The sequence below is a fragment of the Bos indicus genome, chromosome 19, assembly GCF_029378745.1.
Source record: "Bos indicus isolate NIAB-ARS_2022 breed Sahiwal x Tharparkar chromosome 19, NIAB-ARS_B.indTharparkar_mat_pri_1.0, whole genome shotgun sequence".
NCBI classification, from domain to species: domain Eukaryota; kingdom Metazoa; phylum Chordata; class Mammalia; order Artiodactyla; family Bovidae; genus Bos; species Bos indicus.
In genome coordinates, this window is record NC_091778.1 from 57,661,543 (window position 1) to 57,687,331 (window position 25,789).

At 48.6% G+C, this 25,789-nt stretch overlaps 2 protein-coding genes across 3 annotated transcripts; one reads left to right on the top strand and one right to left on the bottom strand.

The window, feature by feature from the left end:
* Positions 1–14,065, bottom strand: KCTD2 (potassium channel tetramerization domain containing 2). The gene is made up of 6 exons (XM_019980517.2): positions 13,654–14,065; positions 11,881–11,989; positions 9,653–9,744; positions 5,468–5,563; positions 3,967–4,092; positions 1–2,638 (listed from the first exon to the last, which is right to left on the bottom strand). The coding sequence occupies exons 1-6, from the start codon at positions 13,993–13,995 to the stop codon at positions 2,609–2,611; spliced, it is 795 nt and encodes a 264-aa protein (XP_019836076.2). The 5' UTR covers positions 13,996–14,065; the 3' UTR covers positions 1–2,608.
* Positions 14,066–14,148: 83 nt separating this feature from the next.
* Positions 14,149–19,037, top strand: ATP5PD (ATP synthase peripheral stalk subunit d). Of its 2 annotated transcripts, none has more exons than XM_019982338.2 (6): positions 14,149–14,326; positions 15,740–15,869; positions 16,143–16,239; positions 17,663–17,734; positions 18,625–18,687; positions 18,838–19,037. In XM_019982338.2, exons 2-6 carry the CDS (start codon positions 15,748–15,750, stop codon positions 18,967–18,969), a joined length of 486 nt encoding a protein of 161 aa, XP_019837897.1. In that variant the 5' UTR covers positions 14,149–14,326; positions 15,740–15,747; the 3' UTR covers positions 18,970–19,037. The 2 variants fall into 2 exon arrangements, with proteins under 2 accessions (XP_019837897.1, XP_019837898.1); XM_019982339.2 differs by lacking the exon at positions 14,149–14,326 and adding an exon at positions 15,252–15,346.
* The last annotated feature ends 6,752 nt before the right edge of the window (positions 19,038–25,789 follow it).

Genomic DNA, 25,789 nt, shown 5'->3' on the forward strand with positions numbered 1-25,789 from the left:
TTTCAAGATTCAGAAGTCTGTTTCATGTCTTTATTGACAAGGGGGGGGGGGGGAAGGGTCACAGCATTTCAGACTTTATTCAAAGACACAAACGGCAACAAAGGGCACCCACAAGTGACAGGTATGGTCCCTAAGGCCTGGCTCTAAGGCCATCCCGGAGGGTGTGGGTGACTTCTCAGCCCTTCCCCTCAGCATGTCTCCTCCTCCTCTATGCCTCACGGACACCCCTGAGATCAGTTAGAACTGTGCATAAACAAAGCCACTCCAGAGGAGGCTGGGCCCTGCTGGCCAGCGTCACCCACATGGCGGCCCTGGGCAGCAGGAGAGCGTGGGGCACTGCTCACGTGACCCCCCAGCCAATGGCTGGGCCTCTCTCTGGAGCGGTCAGCCAGGCTCTCCCTGAGGGAGCCGGCTTTCAGGAAAAAAATACCAACTTGGTTCACGAAGGGCTTGGGTAAAATACTTCCCCAGAAACCTTAAGAAACAATCCCTCTCAGATTCCTGGAGCGCTGAAACAACTGAGACTGTTGCTGGGTGGCCGGGGGAGGGAACCTGGGGAAAGGCGGCCTGCTGGTCCCTCTGAGCGCTCAGCGAGGGTCGCGCCGGTCTTCGCAGACTCCACGGCAGACCCATGAGAAGCTTGATGAGAAAGACGCGTCCAGAGGGCCTGGCCCCCTCTGCCCTCCAGCCTCCTCGCTCCTGCTTGCTGACTTGGGACCAGAGGCTGGTTTTCAGATGAGCCCCAGACAAGCAGGTCTGCTTGGGCTTGCGGCCCCAGACACCAAGGCTTGCCTCCTTTCAGTCTGATGGTGCTAACTCCCACTGACCAGAGCTCCTCACCCACCATCCTCTGGTTGATGGCAGCTTTTCCTTGACGTGTTCAATTCTTTTTCCCCGTGAAAGAGGTCAGGGTGGACACCTGCAACCATTCTGCAGGGGTAACTGTTTATTGTAGGTAGCAGTTCCTCTAACATTTTACAGCTGTAAGAGTCCTGGGCACGGGCCAGACGTCCGTGGTGCTGACATGCACGTTCACACTGGGGTGTAGACACAGTGTGTCAGCAGGCACCCCGGACACACACTTCTCCCCTACTCTACACACAGACGTGTGAGGGCAACATGAGGTTCCTGTCTGGGCAGGGGCCGGTCACAGGCTCGAAAGACACTTGGCACAGTCGATAGTCACTTTAAAGCAACCCTGACCCCAGAGCCATGCGGTGAGCAGCTGAGCTGGGGGGCAAAGGGAACCTCAGCTTAGAAGGAGCCACGGGCTTGAGGGATCTTTTATGAACAAAGCGCTCCCCACAGGCACCTCCCCTTCTCTGGACCACCTGCCATACTAGGAAAGTCACCCAGGGAAAAGCCAGGGCTCTCTGGCCCCTTTGAGCTCCATGACTGCTCACCAAGACTCGGAAGCTCAGACAGCAATCCAGTTACGAGCTCTGAGGCTTGGCTCCTGAGTCAAACACTGGATCTTCGATGCCTCAGCCCCCACAGAAGGAAGTGGCGGTGAGGGCTGGGTCAGATGAGGGGGTCCTGGGCCCGCCCGTCAAATGCACATACACAGCAGATGGCAGGGGCTCACGACCACTGCCAAGGCCAGAAACCAAGAAGAGACACAAGTATCGCACTTTCGATCAAGGCATTTCTAAGAGACATCACAAAAACACGCCACTTTTGATACTACAGACTACATTTGGCAACTTTCGGAGAAAACGGCTGTCTCCACCCCAAGGCATCAGAGGGTCCAAAATCCCTTTATCCTCGGCCCCAGTTTAAAAAGTCAGGGAAGGAAGACGGGCCAACAGAGGGCAGGCAAAGGCTACAGAAGCAGTTACACCAGCTACCTACAGTGCCCCCCAGTCTGTCTGTCTGACTCCGTGCAGGATACCGCCTGCCTTGAACCTCTTCTTGGGGAGAAGGTGAGCTATCTGGGGCCGGGGGACGGGGTGCCAGCTGCTGGAGAGAAATGAGGCAAGCCAAACATGGGGCAGCTGGTAGCCTGAATCCAGAGCTGCGACCCCCCCATCCTCCCCTCCTCAAAGAGGCTTTGTTCATAGGAATGTGGGGGTGCTCTGGCGACTCTATCCCTCACCGAAACCTCAATTCAACAGCCTAAACCAGACTCTGCGTCTGCTGCGGTAGTCTGGGGTGTGTGGGAGAGAAAGGTGGCGTGATGAAGCGACTGCCCGTGTCCAACAGGGCACACTCAGGTGAAAACGTGGCACAGCTCAGGACAACCCTCTTGCACGCGCTCCGGCTTCCAGGAAGTACAGCATCTGCAAGGACCTAGGGCTTCCTCCTCCCCGCCCCATCCTGAGACAAGCTCCACCTGGGAACCCAGCCCAGTGCTCTTGGAGAGGTTTGTTACAACACCGGCTAAGAAAAGAAAAGCAGGTTTCTGAGAAGGTACTGTGCAGCTGAAAGCGGCATCTGTCTTCGGGTTCCTGTGGATGGGGGTGTGGCTCCTTTGGTTTTGACCAGAACTCTCCTCCACTGGGGGCCAGGCGTGGCTTGGCTTGGCAGTAGCTCGGTTACTGTACAGGAGCGAGACTGAATTTCACAGACGTGCTCGGCTGGGCACGCTCGTCACTGAGGACTCGGGAGTTTACATCCGAGACCCTCTCTCCTGAAGAATCTGGAAGGGCAAGACGGGGGAGACAGGCTTGGACTCTGGGCATGCACTGCTCTTAGGTGGGGTGGCTTCCCAGCCCACTGAGGGAGGACAAAGAGACCAGAGTCACTTCTCAGTGGGCCCGGTGGAGCAGCAGCAGGATGACCTGTTACCCTGGGAAGCGAGGCAGCACCCCTGAAGCACTGCTGGGGCAGGGCTTATGTGCTGCAGGGCCACCTCCCCTGAGCAAAAGGACACATCCAGCTCACCACACGTGGCGGAGGACCACCGCAGGTGGAGGAGGACCACCGCAGGCGGAGGAGGACCACCTCCCCTGAGCGGAGGGACACATGCCAACTCACTACACTTGGTGGAGGATCACCACAGGGAGAAGGATCACCGCACAGGGAGGAGGACCACCTCATGCAGAGGAGGATCACCTCCCCTGAGCGGAGGGACACAGGCCAGCTCACTACACTTGGAGGAGGATCACCGCACAGGGAGGAGGACCACCTCACGCGGAGGAGGCCCACCGCACAGGGAGGAGGCCCACCGCACAGGGAGGAGGACCACCGCACAGGGAGGAGGACCACCTCCCCTGAGCAGAAGGACACAAGCCAGCCCACCACACATGGAGGAGGACCACCTCCCCTGAGCGGAAAGACACTTCCGGCTCACCGTAGGCGGAGGATCACCGCAGTTGGAGGATCACCGCAGGTGGTGGAGGATCACCGCAGGCGGAGGAGGACCACCGCAGGCGGAGGAGGACCACCTCACGCGGAGGAGGACCACCACACACGGTGAAGGATCACCTCACATGGAGGAGGACAACCTCCCCAGAGCAGGACACAGGCCGGGCTCACCACACACTGATGACGGAGAAGCACTGTGGGTGTGTGTGTGAGGGGCATAGTGGAGGAAGGACAGAACAGTGTGCCACAAGCTCCCAGTAACCTCAGGGAGTTGGGGTGCGGGGGGTGTCACAGAGTTAACCCAACACCTTTTCTCTTGAGAAAGATAGAACAATTTCAAACTATAAAGGCAAAATACTTTCAACTCTGAGTTTCAGAATTCTCACCTTACAGGAATCAGTGGCCATTAGTTTTTCTTTTTCACTGATTTGCAGAGCCTGGGAAAAGACTACCCTACTTTAGTTCATGTGTCCTAAACTAAAAGCCTATGTCACTGCTTCAAAAATCCTGGTTTAAATGACATTAGTCAAAGGGCCAAAATGAAGGGGAAATGCAAAGCTGGCTTGAGAAGGAAGGGAAGAAGCAGAGAGCAGCAGTTCAGGTGGGGCAGAGCAGGGCTGGGAGCACAGTCAGGGACAAACGCCGGGCAGGGCGGCTCACCTTCGCCTTCTCGCTCGGCTCGATGACAATGCCGTTGGTAGAATTATTTAGTTCTCTGGAGACAACACAGAGGAACTCTGCCTGATCCTCATTCCCATAGTTATAGGAGGATCCGATGCTGATTAGCTGATCAGAAAAGAACACGGTCAACATACAAACAGGGATCTTAAAATATTTGCCACACGAATCAAACCCTCTTCCTGACTGAGTTTTGTTTTGCTTCTCAAAGGACAAAGAATTTGCTGGGACTATCAAGGCCCCAGGGGATACATGGATCCCAGTTATTCACCAGAGCATCACGACAAGGGTTTCCTGCTGTGGCCTGGCTTCCATCCCTGGCTGGGAACTAAGCCATGCAGCACAGCCAACCGACCAAACAAAAAAACCACTAATTCTTAAAAAAACAAACAAACAACTTTGTCTTTAAAATTTTATACCACGGAAAAAATACTTCTGAAGGGGAAGTATGACATTTTGCAACCCACAGCTGAACAAGAATGAGGCGCACACAGAATTGGTTCCGCCATGGAAGACAGCTGTGAGGAGCCACCCAGTATTGGTGCTGAAGACAGAGAAGCCCGTGTTTGGTCTACAATGTAATACTGTTAACCCAGTAACTGTCCTTTAAGGTAACTATATGGTTACAGTTCAGCTGACCTCTTAAACTCTATGTAGAAACAAGCATGATTCATTGAATTTATAATACCATCGTTCGAGTCATGCTCAGCCTCCCGTGTGTTTTGAAGACAATAGATGAACAACTCTGCCATCTAATGGAAGAAAACCGTAAAATCCTGGTTCTCAGATGCTTTGTTTCGATGCTGTGGTGGTGAGCACAAAGCTAAAGGACAGAAACCCACAGGCTGACGGGGAAGGACCTTGCCAGGCTCCAGCTCGTCTGAGCCCTTCATGCCATGCCTGCTCACCACGCCGCGTGAACAGGGAGGGTCACTGTTAAACCCTGGTCTTCTTCAGCTACTTATTCTAGGATGTGTGAACAAAGCACTTTTGAAAGGAATCCCTGAAGGGGAAAAAACCCAAAGAGGCACTTTCAAGCCTAAAGAAGCTGGCTGGCTCCCTCTGGGCAGAATCACGCGGAAGTTCTGATATGAAGCCTGGAGACAGGACACCATTCTCAGTCTCACCCAGCTCATCACATCCTACCATGCAGAGTCCACACAGAAGGGCTCTTTTCCCCTAGCCCTACCCAATTCCTAGGGTGAGTTAACTGGCTACAGATGGTGACAGAGTGTGGGCTCCTAGGCTGAGATACACCTTATGAAACGTTGTTTAGTTGCTAAGTCGTGTCCAACTCTTTTGCAACCCCATGGACCGTCACACACCAGGCTCCTCTGTCCATGGGATTCTCCAGGCAAGAATACTGGAGTGGGTTGCCATTCTCTTCTCCAGGGGATCTTCCCAACCCAGGGATCTATGTCTCCTGCATTGGCAGGTGGATTCTTCACTACTGAGCCACCAGGGAAGCCCCAAGAAACATTACCTGTTCGAATTTCCAACCATCGGACATAGTGGATACCATCTGCGTGAGCTCCTCCTCTTGGCATTGCAGGACTCGGTACACGTGCTTCACGGGGCCCTGCGACAACCACACACAGGCTCTGAGCAACAGTTTCAAGGACACAACAGTTTGCAGCTGCCTTGGTGAAGCTCTTCAGAAGAATAAAGACTGGAAAGGAGTGTGCTTGGAATTTTTTTCTTGGCAGCCACCCACTACCCCCTTTCAAGCCACTCTGTAGTTTCTCAATAAAAACTTATCCAAGGAAAGAAAGAAAGAAAATATAGGGTCCAAGAACATGAATAAAACAAAATAATCTTGAACTTCAGAAGTATGAATTATGTGAGCGACCATACTGATAAACTTATGACTTCATCTATTTCCCAAAGGAGAAAAGAGTAAAATTACTCAGGACAAAAAGGTCGCATTTTCTTCTTCAGTCTGTATAGCTGATACACACGCTGAGAAGGATACCTTGTATGGAAGCACTACACTAACAGGGGCTCTCCAGCGTACCAATGTTCAGGCTGTCCTACCCCGGCTGAAGCCACCTGAAACTGTTTCAGTGCTACATGGTAACGTTCCTGTGACAGACAAGCGTATAATAAAAACACATACTTGGCCTTGTTGGTGGTTCCTGGCACAGACCTCTGAAAAACTACGTCAACTCCTGAGCTGCAGCAGGGTCTTTTGTATGCTAATCAGCTGGTCACCAGAAAGACCCAGCGGGTTAGAGGGTTAGAACTTGTGGCCCCACTCCCTGACCATGGAGGAGAGAGGAGAGACCAGAGATTGAGTTCAATCACCAAAGGCCAATGATACAGACAGCCTTTCCTACCAAATGAACCATCCTGAAGAACCCCTAAATGATGGGGTTCCGGGAGCTTCCAAGTTGGCAAACACATCCATGTGCTTGGTGGGGAGTAATGGATGCTGGGGACTACACGGGGACAGAGGACCCTTTAGGCCTTCACCCCATGAATCTCTGCATCTGGCTGTTCATTTATATCCTTCATAATAAACTATAGTAAGTATAGCATTTCCCGAGTTGCACCAATTATTCTAGTGAATTACTGAACATGAAGAAGGCATTGTGGGAACCCAGATCCCAACTAGCATCCATGCCCCGGGAGTCTGACACTGACTCTGGGTGGTCGGTGTCAGGACAGAACCGAACTGTTGATCACCTGGAGGGTGTCAAAGATGAGAAAGGTCGTGTGCTGGCCAGACTCAACTCTCTAAAACATAAGCTAGATCAGGAAGCCAAAAGGCTGAGCAACTGGGACGGATACCCCAGAGCCGCAGCACGAAGGCCCCCATGCTTGACCTGTGTCAACACTTGTGACCTGGCCCACAGGGAATGAGAAGCCGGTTGTGAGACGGCTAAGGTGGCTGCAGGGAAGCAGGCTCGCCAGATGTGTTCCTGTTCACAGGACAATTCCAGGCGCACAGGACTCGGTATTTAGCAGTTAGGGACCATCGGGGTTGGGTCCAAAGCTGCACACTTACTGCCCATCTGAGAGGGTGAGAGAACCAAACAGCAGCCCAGGTTCAGAACAACGGCGCCCGGTCATAGAGCGAGGGTCAGTTACCTTCTATCAGATTTTAAGACAATCTGGACCATTTTCTTAAGAATGATGAAAACTTAGCCCATTTTTAAAAATGATGAGTTGGCTTCAGCTGTCTGGAAAATCAGAACAATTTGGGAAATAGTCGATGAACAAAAGTAGCTACTAAGTACCGTGGACTACAGGCCCCAAGTGCTGTACCCTTCTCTTCTAGTCTTTTCTGCAGTCCTGGAAGGCAGGCATTGGATTCTTTCTAGACGGAGGACACTGGTGTTCAGGGCACAATATCTTGCCCAAGCAGTGTGATGACTAAGTGGACTGGAGGTAGAGCTGGGATATGAGCCCACATCTGCCTGACAACACTACAGTCTTTCTTGTATACTTTGTCCTTCTGAACGAGGTTCCATTCAATAAGGTGCTAAGATGAAAAAAAAGAAAATTCCTTCCATATAAAATACAGGACAAATCCTGTGACAGTTTCAATCACCCCAGCTGCGCAGTGGGGTCGCACAGAGTCGGACATGACTGATTCGACTTAGCAGCAGCAGGAGCAGCTGCGCAGTGCAGGAACGACCAGGCGTTTCACACTGTAAGATGCAGAGCATCACGAAGACCCGACAGTGGCTGCGCTGTCCAAGTCCCAGTTATCTGAGATAACCGTAACGCCTCTTCTTTACTCTCCTCTTCCCAAGTAAACCATCATCACTCTCAAATGCACCAAGATCCACCTCACAACAAAAAACGCTTCCGGGGATAGCAGAGTAACAGGATGGTGGCAGCCACTGAAGAGAAGCGAGGCCACTGAGAAAAAGTTGGGGAGGCCCTCTACATCCCGGGCTTTACCCGACTGCCTGCCAGGCGCGTCTTCTTTCAACAAAGACAAGGTGAAGGAGATACCGAGCTTGAGGAGACAGCCACGGAAATCCACACGCAGGCTTAAGGTGATGTGGGACAAATGTAAAAGGGGACGTCTTTGAACGACATCAAACCCACTGCCCACCCAGAGTCCCACTAAATAAAGGGGACAGGTGGAAAGATCAGTTAACATCAAAAGGGGCTTGACATTCCTAGAATAAAAAAGCTTCCAGCTAGGTATAAATCCATTAGCCTCAAAACCGAAAAAACTAACTTAATTACTGTCATCAAATAAAAACCTCACAGCACTCTCAAGGAATTCACTGACGGCGAAGAACTGAGAGTGTTCAGGTGCCACGATTTGAATGGTTTCAAATTTTATACTTGATGGTATCATTAAAACTTATATTAAGCATCAAAGGTTTGTTTTTTTGTTTAATGTGAAAAACAGGATGGATGAGATTCGCAGAACGTCTAAGCTATCACATATCTGTCAGAGTGAAGGAAGCCACGTAAATACACCAGGAGACGGCAAAAAAAATTGGTGACGCTAGATCATACTTCACATGGTAACCTGCAAACCAACTGTGAGTTCATCTCTGAACATTAAAAAGGAGCCTTTCATCCCAGGTTTCAGCACCAAAAAAAAAAAAAAAAAAGCCTTTCAGCCACTGGCCAGATGGAGAAGAACTAAATGATTAGGCCTCCTTTCCACCTTTGCAAAGTGCTGGAGATAAAACGGAGAACAGACTTCATTATCATAGGGGTCAGGTGTTCATCCAGATAATTCCATTCAGAGCCAGAAAGAAATTTGATTCATGAAGTCTAACACAGAACATGCAAGGAACAAGTTTCTACTTTTGAAATTCTGTATTGCGATAGATCTCAAGAAAGCAACCATTACCAGTATCGGATGGGACAGGAAACAAGTCATGCTGGAGTCGGACTCTGTCCCATTAGTGCAGTTAAACCCTCTTAAAATACCGGCCTGTTTTTCCTGCTAGACTTTAAGCTTCTTGAGGGCATGGCCCTCCTATCAGTCGGGGTCCCCAGGGCCTAAGAGAAGTTATCGTGGCTACTTGCTTGAGACTGACGACGGGTGATGTGCCATGAGACGAGCTGAGTGTGCCCCACTGCCTTCCCTGCTCTAACTACACAGCAAATTCGGTTGGATTTTTGTCACCAAATCTACTAAGAAAATCCAGACTTCCTAAAAGAAAGAGAAGCTTGATATTACTTTCTTAGAAGCGTGATTCACAAGCCATGTGCGAAGTCTATGCCATGCCAGTGTGTGTCAGCAGCTGGCTGTTGACACGGTCACAGGCTGAAGGCTGGTCCTCACAGAGAAGCCCCCAGGTAAACAGGTAGAAGCGAGGCCCCGCTCAGCCCCCACGTGGACACGGAGGGAGGCAGACGCTCTGCTGGAGAGAACAGGCTTTGAACCTCAAGTACGGCGACTCCTCCCACTGCCAGATGGCGAGCAGCCACTATTTCCCGTTCTTCTAAGGGGACACGGGCCTGTTTCGTTCTCTTTGTGATTTCGCCTCTGTTTCCCTGTTCTGAACAAGTCTGGCGGAATATGTGCTGCCTGTCTGGCAGATGGACCGTATGCCACACGGAGACCTCCGGCTCACAGGGGAGACGCAGGGCTCTCAAACGTTACACTGTCCGTTTCTGATCACCCCAGACATGGGGACAAAGACTGACACATGGGACATTTTCCCCTTAAGAGCTCAAAACCCATTACCTGTGAAGTTCTGTTCTCGTTGTCCCGTATTCTTTCCTTAACCAGTCGCACAAGAGATGCAATGTTGTAAAACTCCGCTTCCTCCAGCACGCCTAGAAGGAAGACCAACCTGTGGTCAGAGGTGTGTGAAGTCCCCAGAAAACAGCAGAAAGAGGCTGGAGAACACGTGCTTGCTAAGAACTGCATCTTTCACTGCAAGTCTAGTCTCCCTCCTGCAGCCTCGGGAACGCTCCTTTGCCGTTTGCTGGGTGTCTGTGACCTTTTCCCCAACATCAGTGAGGCAGGCGAAAGGCTGCTCCGTTTACTGTTTCGCCCCTGCGGTTTCCCACCTGCCACCTTCCCTGGCTCTTCCTGCTCCTGCCCATCAGCTGCAGGACGCCTTAACCATATGTCACTCAGTTCCTGGAGCTAGTCCCGCTGGACAACTCCTGAGCTTGCAATTTCTACCCAGTCTGTCCTAAAAGTGACCAATGTCTCTCTGTTTAAGTGTAAATTTATGTGGACCAGTAAAGCAATTATCCTTTAATTTAAAATAAATAAAATTTTTTAAAAAGAAAAAATTATGTGGACCAAATTTAACAAGATGATTATCTGAACAGTGTAAAAAGCAGTCAATGAAAGAATCCCATGCACAGGACTTCCCTGGAAGTCCAGTCATTAGGATTCGGTGCTTTCATGGCCGAGGGCCCAGGTTCAATCTCTGGTCAGGGAACTAAGATACTGCAAGCTGTGTGGCATGTCCACAAAAAAAAAAAAGAATCCCATGCTTAACAAAATCAAAGACCTGGGACAGGACAACTAAAGGGGATGTGTGATCCTGGTCCAGGAAAAAAAGTTGCTATAAAGACTTTTGTTGAAACAATTGACCAAATTAGAATGTTAGCTATAGTTAAAGTGTTTATCGATATTAAATGTCCTGAATTTGATAACTATATGGTGGTTACGTGAGAGAATGTCCTTGCTCTTGAGAAATAGACCAGGAAGCACTAAGGGGTCAAGTCTGTAATCTAGACTCAAGAAGTTCAGAAATAAAACTGTGGAAAGGGGAGAGGAAGGAGCGGGGAGGAGGAGGAGAGAGATGAATGAATGATAATGCAAATATAACCCAAACTGTTGATTTTGGTGAATCTGGATAAAGGGAGTTCTTTGTACTATTCTTGCCCTTCAAAATCATTTTTTTAAGGCATTAGAAAAGGTGCTTAAGATTCTTCTTTTGAAGAAACAAAGACTACCCATGAGCTGGTAATTGCTGTGGATGGTACCATTCCAGTTACTTTGTATGCATTTGAAATGTTAAGAAAAAAAAGGGGGGGGGCATTAAAAATAAAAAGGGAGACCGATTCCTCTTTTGACTGGTTGTAACAGCAGTGTTCTTCAGCCGTTTCATTAGCAAGCACGGCCATTTCAGCTTTCTTATGCGGAGAGAATGCTCCCAGGTTAGGGTGCCCTGCATCAAGGGACAGGCTCCCATCTTAACTGAATGTCTCAGTGAGACGAAGATAGCCTTTTAGAAAGACGTCTAGACCCACTTATAGTTCAAGTGCCCTACAAACCAAAAGGATGAGTCAACTAATGATGCCCCTGACAATGGGCTGGAGAATGAATTAGGTCAGATGCAAAAATCTACAAGGAAGCATGAGACCAGTCTTAAAGAAATGAGGCCAAGCCTTCATTATTATTTCTTCTTCTTCTTTTTTTTTTTACTGCTGCAAGTTCAAACTAAAATTGAAAGAATAAATACCTAAATGTCAGAGATTTGCTGTTTCAGGCTGTGGATATTCACTGCTAGTAATAAGTCAATGTAAAAAGAGGTCTTGATAATTTTGCAGGTCCAGAAAAAACTCTACCTCCAAAGCTGAGCTGTGTCTCTTCCCAAAGGAGGATGAGAACAACGGGGCTCCTCCAAGACCCTCTCAGACTAGAGGAGGTGACTGGAGGCTCCCTGCTTATATTTAAAAAGCTTTGCTTCCTGTGCACCTGAGCCTGCTAAAAATCTCAAAATTCAAATCTCAGGACTTCCCTGGTGGTCCAGTGGCTAAGACTCCACACTCCCAATGCAGAGGGCACAGGTTCAATCCCTAGTCAGGGAACCAAGAGCCCACATGTCACACAGCATAGCCCTCCCGCCACCAGAAAAAAAACCTGTGAAAAATACATTCCAATCTATGAAACAGCTTTAAAGACTTGACCTGAATTTTGAAGATGCCCAGCACAAACAGCGTCCTTACCTTCTTCTGCCAACTCCTTTGTGATGATGAGCTTCCCGTGGCGGAGGTAGTTTAGGATCGGACCAAAGTAGGTGGGGTCCCTGTCAATCAGGTAGGCCCCCGTCTCGTCCTGCCGACCAAACACAAGGGATCACCGTGGAGCTTTCATGCTAAGTTAGGGCAGGGTCTCCACCAGTCTGTCACAATTCACACGTGAGAGGGCAAGTTCTATTAGGTGTTTATCACTAACTACTGGCAAGAAGCCTAGCTTTAGGGGTCTTGTACTTCAAGATCATTTCTGGGAGGGTGTTGCAGATGTATAGTCATATTCATTATCTAGGCATTGACTTGAACTTCTAAAATTTTGACTCAGACACGATTACCAGTCTCTTCTCAGCCTTTTGGGTAAGATCAAGCGTAGATACAATTACCAACATTCTTCCTGTGGGATATTTGTTATAAAGAAACAGAGGAAGAAAATGCCATAGCTGCGTGATCTAAATTTCTGCTTGAGACAGACATTCTGACTTCTCTATTGTCCCTGAATCACATTCCTAATTCTAAGAAAACCTCTGTTTATTTGGCAGTGCTCCTGAGCTGAGGGCCAACGGCAGTGGGAGTCTGCGTTGGCAGTTGTAACTCACACACTCCAGATCTGTGCCCAGAGGAAGCTTGGCATGGCCGGGACTTGGCTCTGAGCAATTTTAATCCTACTCATCTTTACAGTAAAGGGAACAAGAAGAAACTGGCTTCTACTGCAACAAAGAAGATTCAGGACAGATAAAATCGTTCCTTTATAATAAGCAAGGTTTTGGAAAACTCCTTAAGTTAGGGCAGGACAGTGTGCCTTCAATCTGAGATTACAGGAGAGGTAGCAGATGAATAAATGAAACTAACCAATGTTTACTTAACCCTTACTCTGTTGCAAGGGAACAGTTAAGTGCTACATGGGATACAGGCGATGCAGGCAACAGTCAATGCTTTTAAATCAGAAACTAAAAGATGAACGTGTAAAGTTAAAAAAAAACCAAACAGCTCAAACTGAAAATGGGTTAAGCGTCTTGTCACCTCTCAACTCTTTGGTTAGCAGCCATGCATCTTGCCCAACAGTACTCTTTGGGTTTCATTTTCCCTGGTCTTAATCCTTCAGCTTAGGTTTGCATTGGCAAAGGACAACCTCTTTTCTAGGAATGTATCTGAGCTCAAACCGGGACCTAAAACAGTGACAGTTACCAGATACGAGCCCAGGACCGCAGGAAAGAAGTGTGGGATCATGACAAGCGCTTCCTGCAACTGTCGAAGCCATCATCACACCCAAGCTTTCACCCAACTTGGCAGAGGGGTCCGAGCGGAAGTCTCAGAAAGCTAGCTACCTGGATGCCTTAGCTCGCCCTGACCCAATTCTGGATGCGTCTGCCATAGGCAATGAGGGTCTTGACGAGGAACCAGGGAAACGAGGAAGTCAGGGGGAAACTCAGGCAGACCTGAGGGGCTGGGATGAGGTGCAGAGAGGAAGGGGAGAAGGGGTGTGGAGCGGACGCTCGCGGGTGAAGGTAGGCACAGCGCGGGGAAGCAGCCGCTGAGAACGAAGGGTGCGGTCAGAGAGAAAGTCTGCGTACGTCTGGGGCTGGGGCAGAAAAGCCCCCAGGGCTGGCTGGCTGGGAAAGACGAGGAGGAGGGGGTCCCGGCCCCAGGCGCCCTCCGGAGAGAAGAGCGTCGCAGGAAATCCGGGGACCAGCCTGGGAGGAACGAGGGGGTCCGAAGGCCGGGGGCGCGCCCGAGGGCGGGGCGCACCTTGTCCGAGTCCAGCTCCGGGTCCTCCTGGCAGCAGAGGCGGCAGAGAAAAGACTTGGGCTCCCGGCCTAGGGTCTGCCTGGTGGTCACGAAGTAGGTGCCGCCCACGTTCAGCCGGACCCAGCGGGCCGCGCCACCGCCCCCTGTCCGCTCCGGCGGCCCGGGACCCGGCTCCAGCGGCTGCGCGGCGGCGGCGGGGGGCGGGCGGCCGTGCCCGCGGGGCGTGGGGCCAGCGGGGCGAGGGCTGGGGGGCCCGCGGCCCGGGCCGCCTCCATCGCCCAGCCCGCTCCCGCCGCCCCCTCCCAGCCCCGCCATGGCCGGGTCGAGCTGCAGCTCCGCCATCTTGGGCCGCCGCCGCCGCCGCCGCTTGCTGCCCGCGCGCCGCCGGGCCGGCCCATCTCTCGGCAGGGAGAGCCGGGCCGGCCCATCGGCGGGGGTGGGGCCGCGGGAGAGGGACGGGAGCACCCCCAACCAGCGTCCGCGTCCCCGGGCTGTGGAGGCGCTACGCCCGCCCCCGGAGGCGGAACTTCCTGAATCAGCCCTCACCTCTATTCGCTGAACCGCAAGACAAGGCCCGCCCCCTTGGGTTTGGGGTTGGCTGAGGGGAGAGCTTCCGGTGACCCACTTCCGTTCTCTGCTGCTGTGGACTGCGGGCCGCCCGGGGTCGGTGAAGGTGAGTGGGCTTGGGGGCCTCTCACGTACCTGAACATAGTGGGTTTCTCTGCTCTGCTCATGCATACCTCGGCTCGACCCTTGTCTCTCCTCTGCTTCGCGCGGCTGCTCTTTCGCGCCCTCTTCCTGTCCTCTCCCTCTAGCGCGAGGCCGCAGAGGCCAGTTTGTGGCCTCTTGACTTTTAGGGCTTCCAGTAACCTTTCTCTCGTCCAGCCTGACTCCAGCCTGGCGGCTTCAGGAGTCCGGTTTGGAGGCTGAGGAAACGTTGCCGGGACGTAGTTTTAGCCTGCTTGGTGACGCCAGCAGGCTGGAGGGCTGTGCGCTTCCCTTCTGAAGGTTCCAGCTTTCGAGCGTGTGGAGCTTTCAGAGCTTCTCTAGTGCAGGGTTCATTTTCCGATTCAGTAAATATTCACTGAGCACCTGCTGTGTTCAGGATCTGTTCTAGGCGCTGGGGATTCAGCAGTAAATAAAAGACAACAAACCCATTTACGAAGCTTCCGAGCTTGGAAAACTCTCAGCAAGGGCACTTACTCTATCTGGTGTATTTAAGGTCACCCGCCCCTCACCTTCATTCCAGGGAACATAAGCTGTCTTGAGAGTGAAAGGAAGAGGCAGATGTTGGACATGTGTCTTCTTTCTTTTAAGGCCCACATCTCCTTTGTGATCCACCCCATAGTTTTTAAAGATCTTTAACGGTTGTGATCACTTTCCATGTTCTCTCACATTCACGTATGTATTGAAAACATTTTTTTTTTCTGAGTATTGCCAGTATACTCAGGGTATGTACTAACACTGCAGGGGATCACCAGGCATGAATAAGGTGTGGGTAGAGAGCCCCTTAAGTTTGTAGTGCAAATTGGTGTGCACAGTTATATTTGATATTTTTAACAGCCTTTTTTTGGCTAAGAGGGCTTATTATCCCCATTTTTCAGGTGAGGAAATTTCGTTCCAGCGTCTGCTCTATTTAACTAAGCCTTGTTGAAATGTGAATATGTGTCAGGTTCTGTGCACTGGAGAATCAGTGAGTAAAATGTAGGCTGAGTGGAAGTGTTTTTAAATTACTAACTTTTATGTAATGCATGAATATTGCTTTAGCAATGTTTCCAAAGGTACATGGAGTGCAAACACTGGATAACTGGATTTTTTCTTTTTTTTAATAACTGGACTTTTAAGGATAAATTAGGAGATGGGGAAGAGAGGGTATACCATCTAGAATATATGCCAGGTTGTACATCTTGAATTTTAAAAACTAAAGTGTCCTCTTCTGATACTGTCATCCTAATTCCTTTAGTTGACAGATATACCCACTCATATGATGCTGATCTATTTCTTAAAACTTGAATACTTCTGCGATGCCCTTTATAGGATTCTCTCCAAGAGCCCTGTTTTGATCTGACCTGTTGTATTTTCCAAGATCTCAAGATGGCTGGACGGAAACTTGCTCTAAAAACCATTGACTGGGTAGCTTTTGGGGAGATCATCCCTCGGAACCAGAAGGCCGTGGCTAACTCCTTGAAGTCCTGGAATGAGACCCTAACCTCCAGGTCAGTACCTTGCTGAGAGGGAGCCTCTGGACTTGTGATTTCATGTGGAAACAAAATATATGAATTCTGATGTTCTTCTGGCAGAAAGAAATTCATGCATTTTCTAAACACTAGTGAATTATTATTATTATTTTTTTGCATTCCTATGATCTCCCTCCTAGGGAAGAGTGTGGCGATAGCTCCAGGCCATAGGAATGAAGAATAGGGAAATTGCTGTGTGAATTTCCTCTTGCTCGTGGAACAGTCCTAACTTTTGCTTTTCTGTGTGAGCAGGTTGGCTACTCTGCCTGAGAAGCCACCTGCCATCGACTGGGCTTACTACAAGGCCAACGTGGCAAAGGCTGGCTTGGTGGATGACTTTGAGAAGAAGGTGAGCCTTCAGGCAGCTAAAGCTCTGGTCTTGTTAACATGGCTGTGGGTGGGGGAGCAGGACCGTGGACAGTTACACGGGATGACAGTGAGGAAAGAGGAGTGGTGGTAACACCCAGATCCCAAGGGAGGCTCAGGAGAGATGGGTGCAGCCAAAGGTCTTGTGATGACAGATTTAAAATGGTAAGTAGGTGCGGAGAACTCAGGGTCTCCTCATTCAGCAGGTTTCTTACCTAAGAAAACGGTATAACAGAGTCTTAATCCGAGAGCCAGAGGACTGTTGAGTTGGGTGTTTCTGCCTGGCTTCCTCTGCACTCCCCACCTGTCTCCTTTTAAATCAAGCTGACATTTTCTCCTACTCTTTTACTGTTTTCCTCTGCTTTTTTATTGTCCCTTGTAGCTGTGGTCTCTCGATCACCTATCTTTCTTCTTCTTTTTATAACTTAGTTTTTGACTGTGCTGGGTCTCTGTTGCTGCGTGGGCTTTTCTCTGGTTGCGGTGAGCAGGGGTTCGCTCTCTTAGTTATGGCGCGCAGGCTTCTTACTGTGGCGGCTTCCCTAGCTCTGGGGTGTGAGGGCTTCAGTACCTGCAGCACGTATGCTCAGTAGCTGTGGCTCCCTGGCTCTAGAGCACAGGCTCGATAGTTGTGGTGCCCGGGTTTAGTTGTTCCACCGCTTGTGGGATCTTCCTAGATCAGGGATCGAACCTGTGTCCCCTGCATCACCAGGTGGACTCTTTATTACTGAACCACCAGGGAAGCCCTCGCCCACCTATATTCTGATGTTAAATTTGATTATCCACGATTTGCTTGTTCATTCAGCAGATAGTTATTGAGGGCCCACTCTGCTAGGAACAGCGCTCAGTGCCAGGGCCAAGACACTAAGCCGTCGTCTAGGGAGAAGGTCTCATCCATCTCTGTTACACAAATATGACTTCCGCTACCTGTCCACTAGGGTTTCTTTTCACAGAGAAATCAGGGGACTTCCCTGGTGGTCCAGTGGTTTGGACTCCGCTTTTCCACTGCAAGGGGCACAGGTAACCATCCGTGGTCAGGGAACTAAGATCCTACGTGCTGTGTGGCACAGCCAAAATAAATAAAATTAAAAAAAGAGAAATCAGAATTACTTTGGAACCGCAGGGTTCTTTGAGGTCATCAGTCTGCCTCTCTTTATCAAGTGAAGAAACTGAAGCTCATTGTAATGAGAGAATTGTCCAAGGTCTCCAGCTAGTGATGAGGCAGTGGAACCTTGAGCTCCCATTGCCAGTCTAATACTCTTTCCAATAGAATGCCCCAGATGCCTGCTCTTACCGCCTGGAATGGAGAATGTGTTTTTATATGATCTATTACAATTAGCAGCTTTTGAGTCCTTTTGGGGGGGACTCCTGGTGATATTAACAACAGTTCGTTATTCCTGTGTTTGTAGTTTAATGCCCTGAAGGTTCCTATACCAGAGGATAAATATACTGCCCAGGTGGATGCTGAAGAAAAAGAAGATGTAAGTAGTTGAGGCCCTTACTTATTCTAAAATTCTCTTAATTCCTGACAGTTCTGTTTCTTACTAGTAAGGTTAAGGTGGAGGGAATTTAAAGGATCGCTAAAAAGGGATGAACTGTTAACGAATGCAGTGATACAGATGAGCCTTAGGATAATTATGTGAGTGAAAGAATCCAGCAAAGGAGGACACACTGCATGACTCCACTGCTGGAAAACGATAAACAAACTCGGGTAAACCTCTGGTGACCAGCACATCAGTGGTTGCCTGGGGTTGGGGTGGAGGGGGTGATAAATATGAAACGGTCTTCACTGTGGTGACGGTTCCGCAGGTGGATGCGTATATCAACCCCTATCAAGTAGTAGTCTTTAAATATGTGCGTTTTATTGTATGGCAGTTATACCTCAACATGACCGTTAAAAACAATCAAGGAGCTGAAACTGGGCAGGAAAATTATACACGGTAGTGAGTAGTCAAATACCCCTTTGCTTGAAAGTACTAAAAGCCCAGTGTTGGAACCCAGGTGGCTCCACCAAGGAGAAGTCTGACTGGGTGGTCAGTGGCTTGTCCTGGCCATTCGGCTGGCCCGGGTGATGCAGGCGTTTGTAGGTTGCCTAGGCGAATAACTCACTGAAGAACCCTGGGCCTGCTGCCTTAAGCTGGTTCTCCTGAACGGGCTTCTTTGTGGGTGTTGGGGAGAGCTGCAGTTTGCCCCCTAAAGCAGAATCCCCCAAGTAGTCAGAGGAGCCCACCTCCTCTCCACAGAGTGTGGGAAAGCAGTGGGGCGGCGGGGCGGGGGTGGGGGGCGGTCCGGGACTCCTCATACCTTGGGAGGCTCAGGGTTGGGAAGGTACAGGTTGGTTTCAAAACAGAATTTCTCCCTTCTCTTAAAGGTGAAAAGTTGTGCTGAGTTTTTGACTCAGTCAAAGACCAGGATTCAGGAATATGAGAAAGAGGTAAGGATGAACCTTGGCCTTTGCTTGTAATCTGTTTTCTCTCCTTTCACAGCCATGTGTCCTTCACCTAGCAGCAGTCACCTGTCTCGGATTCTTTTTTTGTATCTCTGCAACCCTTTTTATTTTGACACATTTCCCCTCTTTTTTCAGCTGGAGAAGATGAGGAACATAATTCCATTTGATCAGATGACCATTGAGGACTTGAATGAAGTCTTCCCAGAAACCAAATTAGACAAGAAGAAGTACCCCTACTGGCCTCACAGGCCAATTGAGACCTTATAAGCTCGAGTCCAGGAGACAGCTCTGGCCCTGGAATTATAAACTCTGGACATTAAAAATAATTACATGGTGCTGTGTGTGTCTGCTCCTTTGTGGTTGAGATAATTAAAACTCGGGTGACCTCACTGGGAGCAGAGCTTTTGTTGGACTGGAAAGGTGTGCCCACAGGTGTATGTGGTCGGCTAATGGTGAGGATGTGTAGGAAGCAAGTTACTGAGGCCCAAGGCTGCGGTGGTGGTTGTGCAGGAGCTCAGTCCTGTCCGACCGTCTGCAACCTCACGGACTGCAGCACATCCAGTTTCCCTGTCTTTCACTATCTCCAGGAGTTTGCTCAAATTCATATTCATTGAATCAATGATGCTATCTAACCATCTCATCCTCTACCACCAGCTTCTCCACTTCACTTGCCTTCAGTCTTTCCCAGCATCAGGGTCTTTTCCATGAGTCGGCTCTTTGCATCAGGTGGCCAAAGTATTGGAGCTTCAGCATCAATCCTCCTGATAAATATTCTGGACTGATATCCTTTAGGATGGACTGGTTGGATCTCCTTGCAGTCCAAGGGACTCTCAAGAGTCCTCCAGCATCACAGTTCAAAAGCATCCTTTCTTCGGCGCTCAGCCTTCTTTATGGTCCAAGTCTCACATCCGTCCATGACTACTGGAAAAACCATGACTTAGTGACTAAACAATTATTATAGCAGGATTTATTTTTTATTATAGCAGAATTCCTTGCAGGATGCCTGAGCACTGCCAGGAAATACAGGCAGTTTAAAGTAAGATGAGATGGTGGGGAAAGTTCTGTTGTCCTTGAAGTCAGAGGAGCTTGTATGCCTACTGCTTACACCTGCCCTTGACCATTTAATTGCTGGTTCTAGATTAATCTGCCATCTCCAGACTTTTCCTTTCCTCATTTACAAACATCAGGATTGTAATAAGAATGAAATGAGATAATCTGGGAAGCTTCAGTAAGAAAGCAATCTAAGCAAAGGCATCCGACTTGATGTGGCTTAAATCCTGTTGGAAAAAACCTACTGAGGAAAAGACACACATTTCAACAATTTTGTGACATTTCTGCCAGAGATTGCAGATGTCTTGGAGGAGATCAACAGTGGCTGATAACCCTCAAGGAAGTAATGTCTTAAAGGACATAAGCTGAATAGACCTTGGGGCACGTCACCCCTAATTTATAGGGCAGGGGCTGGGCTGAAGGTAAAATGAAACCGGGGGGCAAGGCGTGTTCCACTTAGGGCGGCTTCAGTCATGATCCGTGACGTTCAGCAGTCAAGCTCCACAGAAGGCCTTTCATGCACAAAACAAGGACCACATGCTCCCTCCCCACCGCTGTGAATCATTGCATTGGCACCCAGCCATCCAGTTGAAGATCTAGGGATGCAGAAAAGTGAAAACGGAATCTTTTGGAGTGTGGTTAGAACCGGGAAGGGAAGAATCAATGAAAGGCCTGTGAAACTTTTGTGACAATGGGAAAGGAGTCCCTGTGATTTCCCTGGTTGTCCATGGTTAAGACCCTGCATTTCCACTGCAGGCGACATGGGTTGGATCCGGGTTGGGGAACTAAGATCCCTTGTGGCAAGACCAAAAATTAATGGAGGGGTCCCTAGCATTTGAGGGAAGGTGTCGGAAGACTTACAGTGAGAAACGAGTGAAAAACTAACATTATCTCAGTCCCAGGCATTTATGAAGCATGGCGGGAGTTGGGGGCGGGGGGGGGGGGCACACTTTGAGGTTTTATATCCTGAATTGTTTGAAGTTTTTGCATTGAGCATGCATTGATTTTACGTGAAAAATTATCACTAGTAAAATAAGATTGTGCTTTTCAGATCACTAGAGAGATGTACTTCCTACATGGCAACAGTTAAGCAAAACGTAAGTAGCATAAACACAGAAGCAAACACACTTAGGGTAATTGCGAATCAGTAAATACCTCTATTAAAAGGGAAAGTTTCTAACTGGGTCAATTCAAAATCCAGGTACAAGCTGTTCATCCTTAAAAAGTTAGGACCTTCCTTGGAGGTTCAATGGTCAGGATTCAGTGCTTTCACTGCCCAGCAGGGTTCAATCCCTGGTCCAGGAGCTAAAATCTTGGAAGCCAAGGTGTGGCAAAAAAAAAAAAAAAGAGGGAGAGAGTTGAAAAATGGATAGATGGGCTATATCAAGGGTTTCAACTCCTTATTCTAAAAACTGGCATTGGAAAAATATGCATTTATCAGGCCAAGGGTGGCGGCCGGGAGGACCAACCCCATGTCCAAGGAGCTGTGGCTGCTCGGGTGCAGGAGGGCCTAGAGGAGCTATCCCACATTGAAGGTCAGGAAGGGGCGGCGGTGAGGAGATACCCCTCATCTGAGGTAAGGAGCAATGGGTGCACTTTGCTGGAGCAGCCGTGAAGAGATACCCACGCCCAAGGTAAGAGAAACCCAAGTAAGACGGTAGGTGTTGCAAGAGGGCATCAGAGGGCAAACACACTGAAACTATACTCACAGAAAACTAGTCAATCTAATCACACTAGGACCACAGCCTTATCTAACTCAATGAAACTAAGCCATGCCTGTGGGGCCACCCAAGATGGGCGGGTCATGGTGGAGAGATCTGACAGAATGTGGTCCACTGGAGAAGGGAATGGCAAACCATTTCAGTATTCTTGCCTTGAGAACCCCATGAACAGTATGAAAAGGCAAAATGATAGGATACTGAGAGAGAAACTCCCCAGGTCAGTAGGTGCCCAATATGCTACTGGAGATCAGTGGAGAAATAACTCCAGAAAGAATGAAGGGATGGAGCCAAAGCAAAAACAATACCCAGCTGTGGATGTGACTGGTGATAGAAGCAAGGTCTGATGCTGTAAAGAGCAATATTGCATAGGAACCTGGAATGTCAGGTCCATGAATCAAGGCAAATTGGAAGTGGTCAAACAAGAGATGGCAAGAGTGAATGTCGACATTCTAGGAATCAGCAAACTGAAATGGACTGGAATGGGTGAATTTAACTCAGATGACCATTATATCTACTACTGCGGGCAGGAATCCCTCAGAAGAAATGGAGTAGCCATCATGGTCAACAAAAGAGTCCGAAATGCAGTACTTGGATGCAATCTCAAAAATGACAGAATGATCTCTGTTTGTTTCCAAGGCAAACCATTCAATATCACAGTAATCCAAGTCTATGCCCCAACCTGTAACGCTGAAGAAGCTGAAGTTGAATGGTTCTATGAAGACCTATAAGACCTTTTAGAACTAACACCCCAAAAAGGTGTCCTTTTCATTATAGGGTACTGGAATGCAAAAGTAGAAAGTCAAGAAGCACCTGGAGTAACAGGGAAATTTGGCCTTGGAATACGGAATGAAGCAGGGCAAAGACTGATAGAGTTTTGCCAAGAAAATGCACTGGTCATAACAAACACGCTCTTCCAACAACACAAGAGAAGGCTCTATACATGGACATCACCAGATGGTCAACACCGAAATCAGATTGATTATATTCTTTGCAGCCAAAGATGGAGAAGCTCTATACAGTCAGCAAAAACAAGACCAGGAGCTGACTATGGCTCAGACCATGAACTCCTTTTGCCAAATTCAGACTTAAATTGAAGAAAGTAGGGAAAACCACTAGACCATTCGGGTATGACCTAAATCAAGTCCCTTATGATTATACAGTGGAAGTGAGAAATAGATTTGAGGGCCTAGATCTGATAGATAGAGTGCCTGATGAACTATGGACGGAGGTTCGTGACACTGTACAGGAGACAGGGATCAAGACCATCCCCATGGAAAAGAAATGCAAAAAAGCAAAATGGCTGTCTGGGGAGGCCTTACAAGCAGCTGTGAAAAGAAGCGAAAAGCAAAGGAGAAAAGGAAAGATATAAACATCTGAATGCAGAGTTCCAAAGAATACCAAGAAGAGATAAGAAAGCCTTCCTCAGTGATCAATGCAAAGAAATAGAGGAAAACAACAGAATGGGAAAGACTAGAGATCTCTTCAAGAAAATCAGAGATACCAAAGGAACATTTCATGCAAAGATGAGCTCGATAAAGAACAGAAATGGTATGGACCTAACAGAAGCAGAAGATATTCAGAAGAGATGGCAAGAATACACAGAAGAACTGTACAAAAAAGATCTTCACGACCCAGATAATCACGATGGTGTGATCACTGACCTAGAGCCAGACATCCTGGAATGTGAAGTCAAGTTGGCCTTAGAAAGCATCACTACGAACAAAGCTAGTGGAGGTGATGGAATTCCAGTGGAGCTATTCCAAATCCTGAAAGATGATGCTGTGAAAGTGCTGCACTCAATATGCCAGCACATTTGGAAAACTCAGCAGTGGCCACAGGACTGGAAAAGGTCAGTTTTCATTCTAATCCCAAAGAAAGCCAATGCCAAAGAATGCTCAACCTACCGCACAATTGCACTCATCTCACACTCTAGTAATGCTCAAAAGTCTCCAATACGTGAACCGTGAACTTCCTGATGTTCAAGCTGGTTTTAGAAAAGGGAGAGGAACCAGAGATCAAATTGCCAACATCCGCTGGATCATGTAAAAAGCAAGAGAGTTCCAGAAAAGCATCTATTTCCGCTTTATTGACTATGCCAAAGCCTTTGACTGTGTGGATCACAATAAACTGTGGAAAATTCTGAAAGAGATGGGAATACCAGACCACCTGACCTGCCTCTTGAGAAACCCGTATGCAGGTCAGGAAGCAACAGTTAGAACTGGACATGGAACAACAGACTGGCTCCACATAGGAAAAGGAGTTCGTCAAGGCTGTATATTGTCACCCTGTTTATTTAACTTACATGCAGAGTACATCATGAGAAACGCTGGACTGGAAGAAACACAAGCTGGAATCAAGATTGCTGGGAGAAGTATCAATAACCTCAGATATGCAGATGATACCACGTTATGGCAGAAAGTGAAGAGGAACTCAAAAGCCTCTTGATGAAAGTGAAAGTGGAGAGTAAAAAAGTTGGCTTAAAGCTCAACATTCAGAAAATGAAGATCATGGCATCCGGTCCCATCACTTCATGGGAAATAGATGGGGAAACAGTGGAAACAGTGTCAGACTTTATTTTTTGGGCTCCAAAATTACTGCAGATGGTGACTGCAGCCATGAAATTAAGAGGTGCTTACTCCTTGGAAGGAAAGTTATGACCAACCTAGATAGCATATTCAAAAGCAGAGACATTACTTTGCCAACAAAGGTCCGTCTAGTCAAGGCTATGGTTTTTCCTGTGGTCATGTATGGATGTGAGAGTTGGACTGTGAAGAAGGCTGAGTGCCGAAGAATAGATGCTTTTGAAGTGTGGTGTTGGAGAAGACTCTTGAGAGTCCCTTGGACTGCAAGGAGATCCAACCAGTCTATTCTGAAGGAGATCAGCCCTGGGATTTCTTTGGAAGGAATGATGCTAAAGCTGAAACTCCAGTACTTTGGCCACCTCATGCAAAGAGTTGACTCATTGGAAAAGACTCTGATGCTGGGAGGGATTGGGGGCAGGAGGAGAAGGGGACAACAGAGGATGAGATGGCTGGATGGCATCACTGACTCAATGGACGTGAGTCTGAGTGAACTCCAGGAGTTGGTGATGGACAGGGAGGCCTAGTGTGCTGCGATTCATGGGGTCACAGAGTCAGACACGACTGAGGGACTGATCTGACCTGATCTGATCTGATCGTGTCTTAATTTAAACAAAAGTATTTCAGGATAAACTAATAGACCTAGTTAATGACAAAAGTCCTTTACAAAGTATTCCAGTTAATAAATGTGGAAAGAAAAGTAACATTGGGAAAATTGCTATTTTGTAATCCCTAATGAAGTACTGCTGCTGCTGCTGCTAAGTCACTTCATTCGTGTCCGACTCTGTGCGACCCCATGGACTGCAGCCTACCAGGCTTCCCTGTCCATGGACTTCTCCAGGCAAGAACACTGGAGTGGGTTGCCATTTCCTTTTCCAATGCATGAAAGTGGAAAGTGAAAGTGAAGTCGCTCAGTCGTGTCTGACTCTTAACGACCCCATGGACTGCAGCCTACCAGGCTCCTCCATCTACGGGATTTTCCGGCAACAGTACTGGAGTGGGGTGCCATTGCCTTCTCCCTAATGAAGTACAGTTGACCCTTAACACAAGTTGGAACTGATTGGGACCATTTATATGTGGATTTTTTTTTTTTTAAGTACATACTACAGAACTATACCATCTGAGGTCAGTTGAACCTGCGGGTGCAGAGAGCAGAGTGTAAAGTTACTCAAGATTATTTGACTGAGAAGGGTCGGCAGCCCTAATCCCTAAATTGATCCAGGGTCAACTGTAGTTTATTCAGGCAAAGATCGTTCATGGACCTGCTAGAGCCTCCATTCATGGTTTGGTCATTTCTTCCCTGAATCACAGTCTCTCCCTAGGAGGTCTCCCTGCCTGTACTCTCACCTGCCTCTAATTCCTTCTTAAAATATACATATATATATAGGAGTATAGTTGATTTACCGGAGAAGGCAATGGCACCCCACTCCAGTACTCTTGCTTGGAAAATCCCATGGACGGAGGAGCCTGTTAGGCTGCAATCCATGGGGTCGCTAAGAGTCGGAAACTACTGAGCGACTTCACTTTCACTTTTCACTTTCACGCACTGGAAAAGGAAATGGCAACCCACTCCAGTGTTCTTGCCTGGAGAATCCCAGGGACGGGGGAGCCTGGTGGGCTGCCGTCTCTGGGGTCGCACAGAGTCGGACACGACTGAAGTGACTTAGCAGAGCATAGCATAGTTGATTTACAGTGTTGTCTTTAATTCATTTATTAAGGTGCTGCCAAGGGGATCTT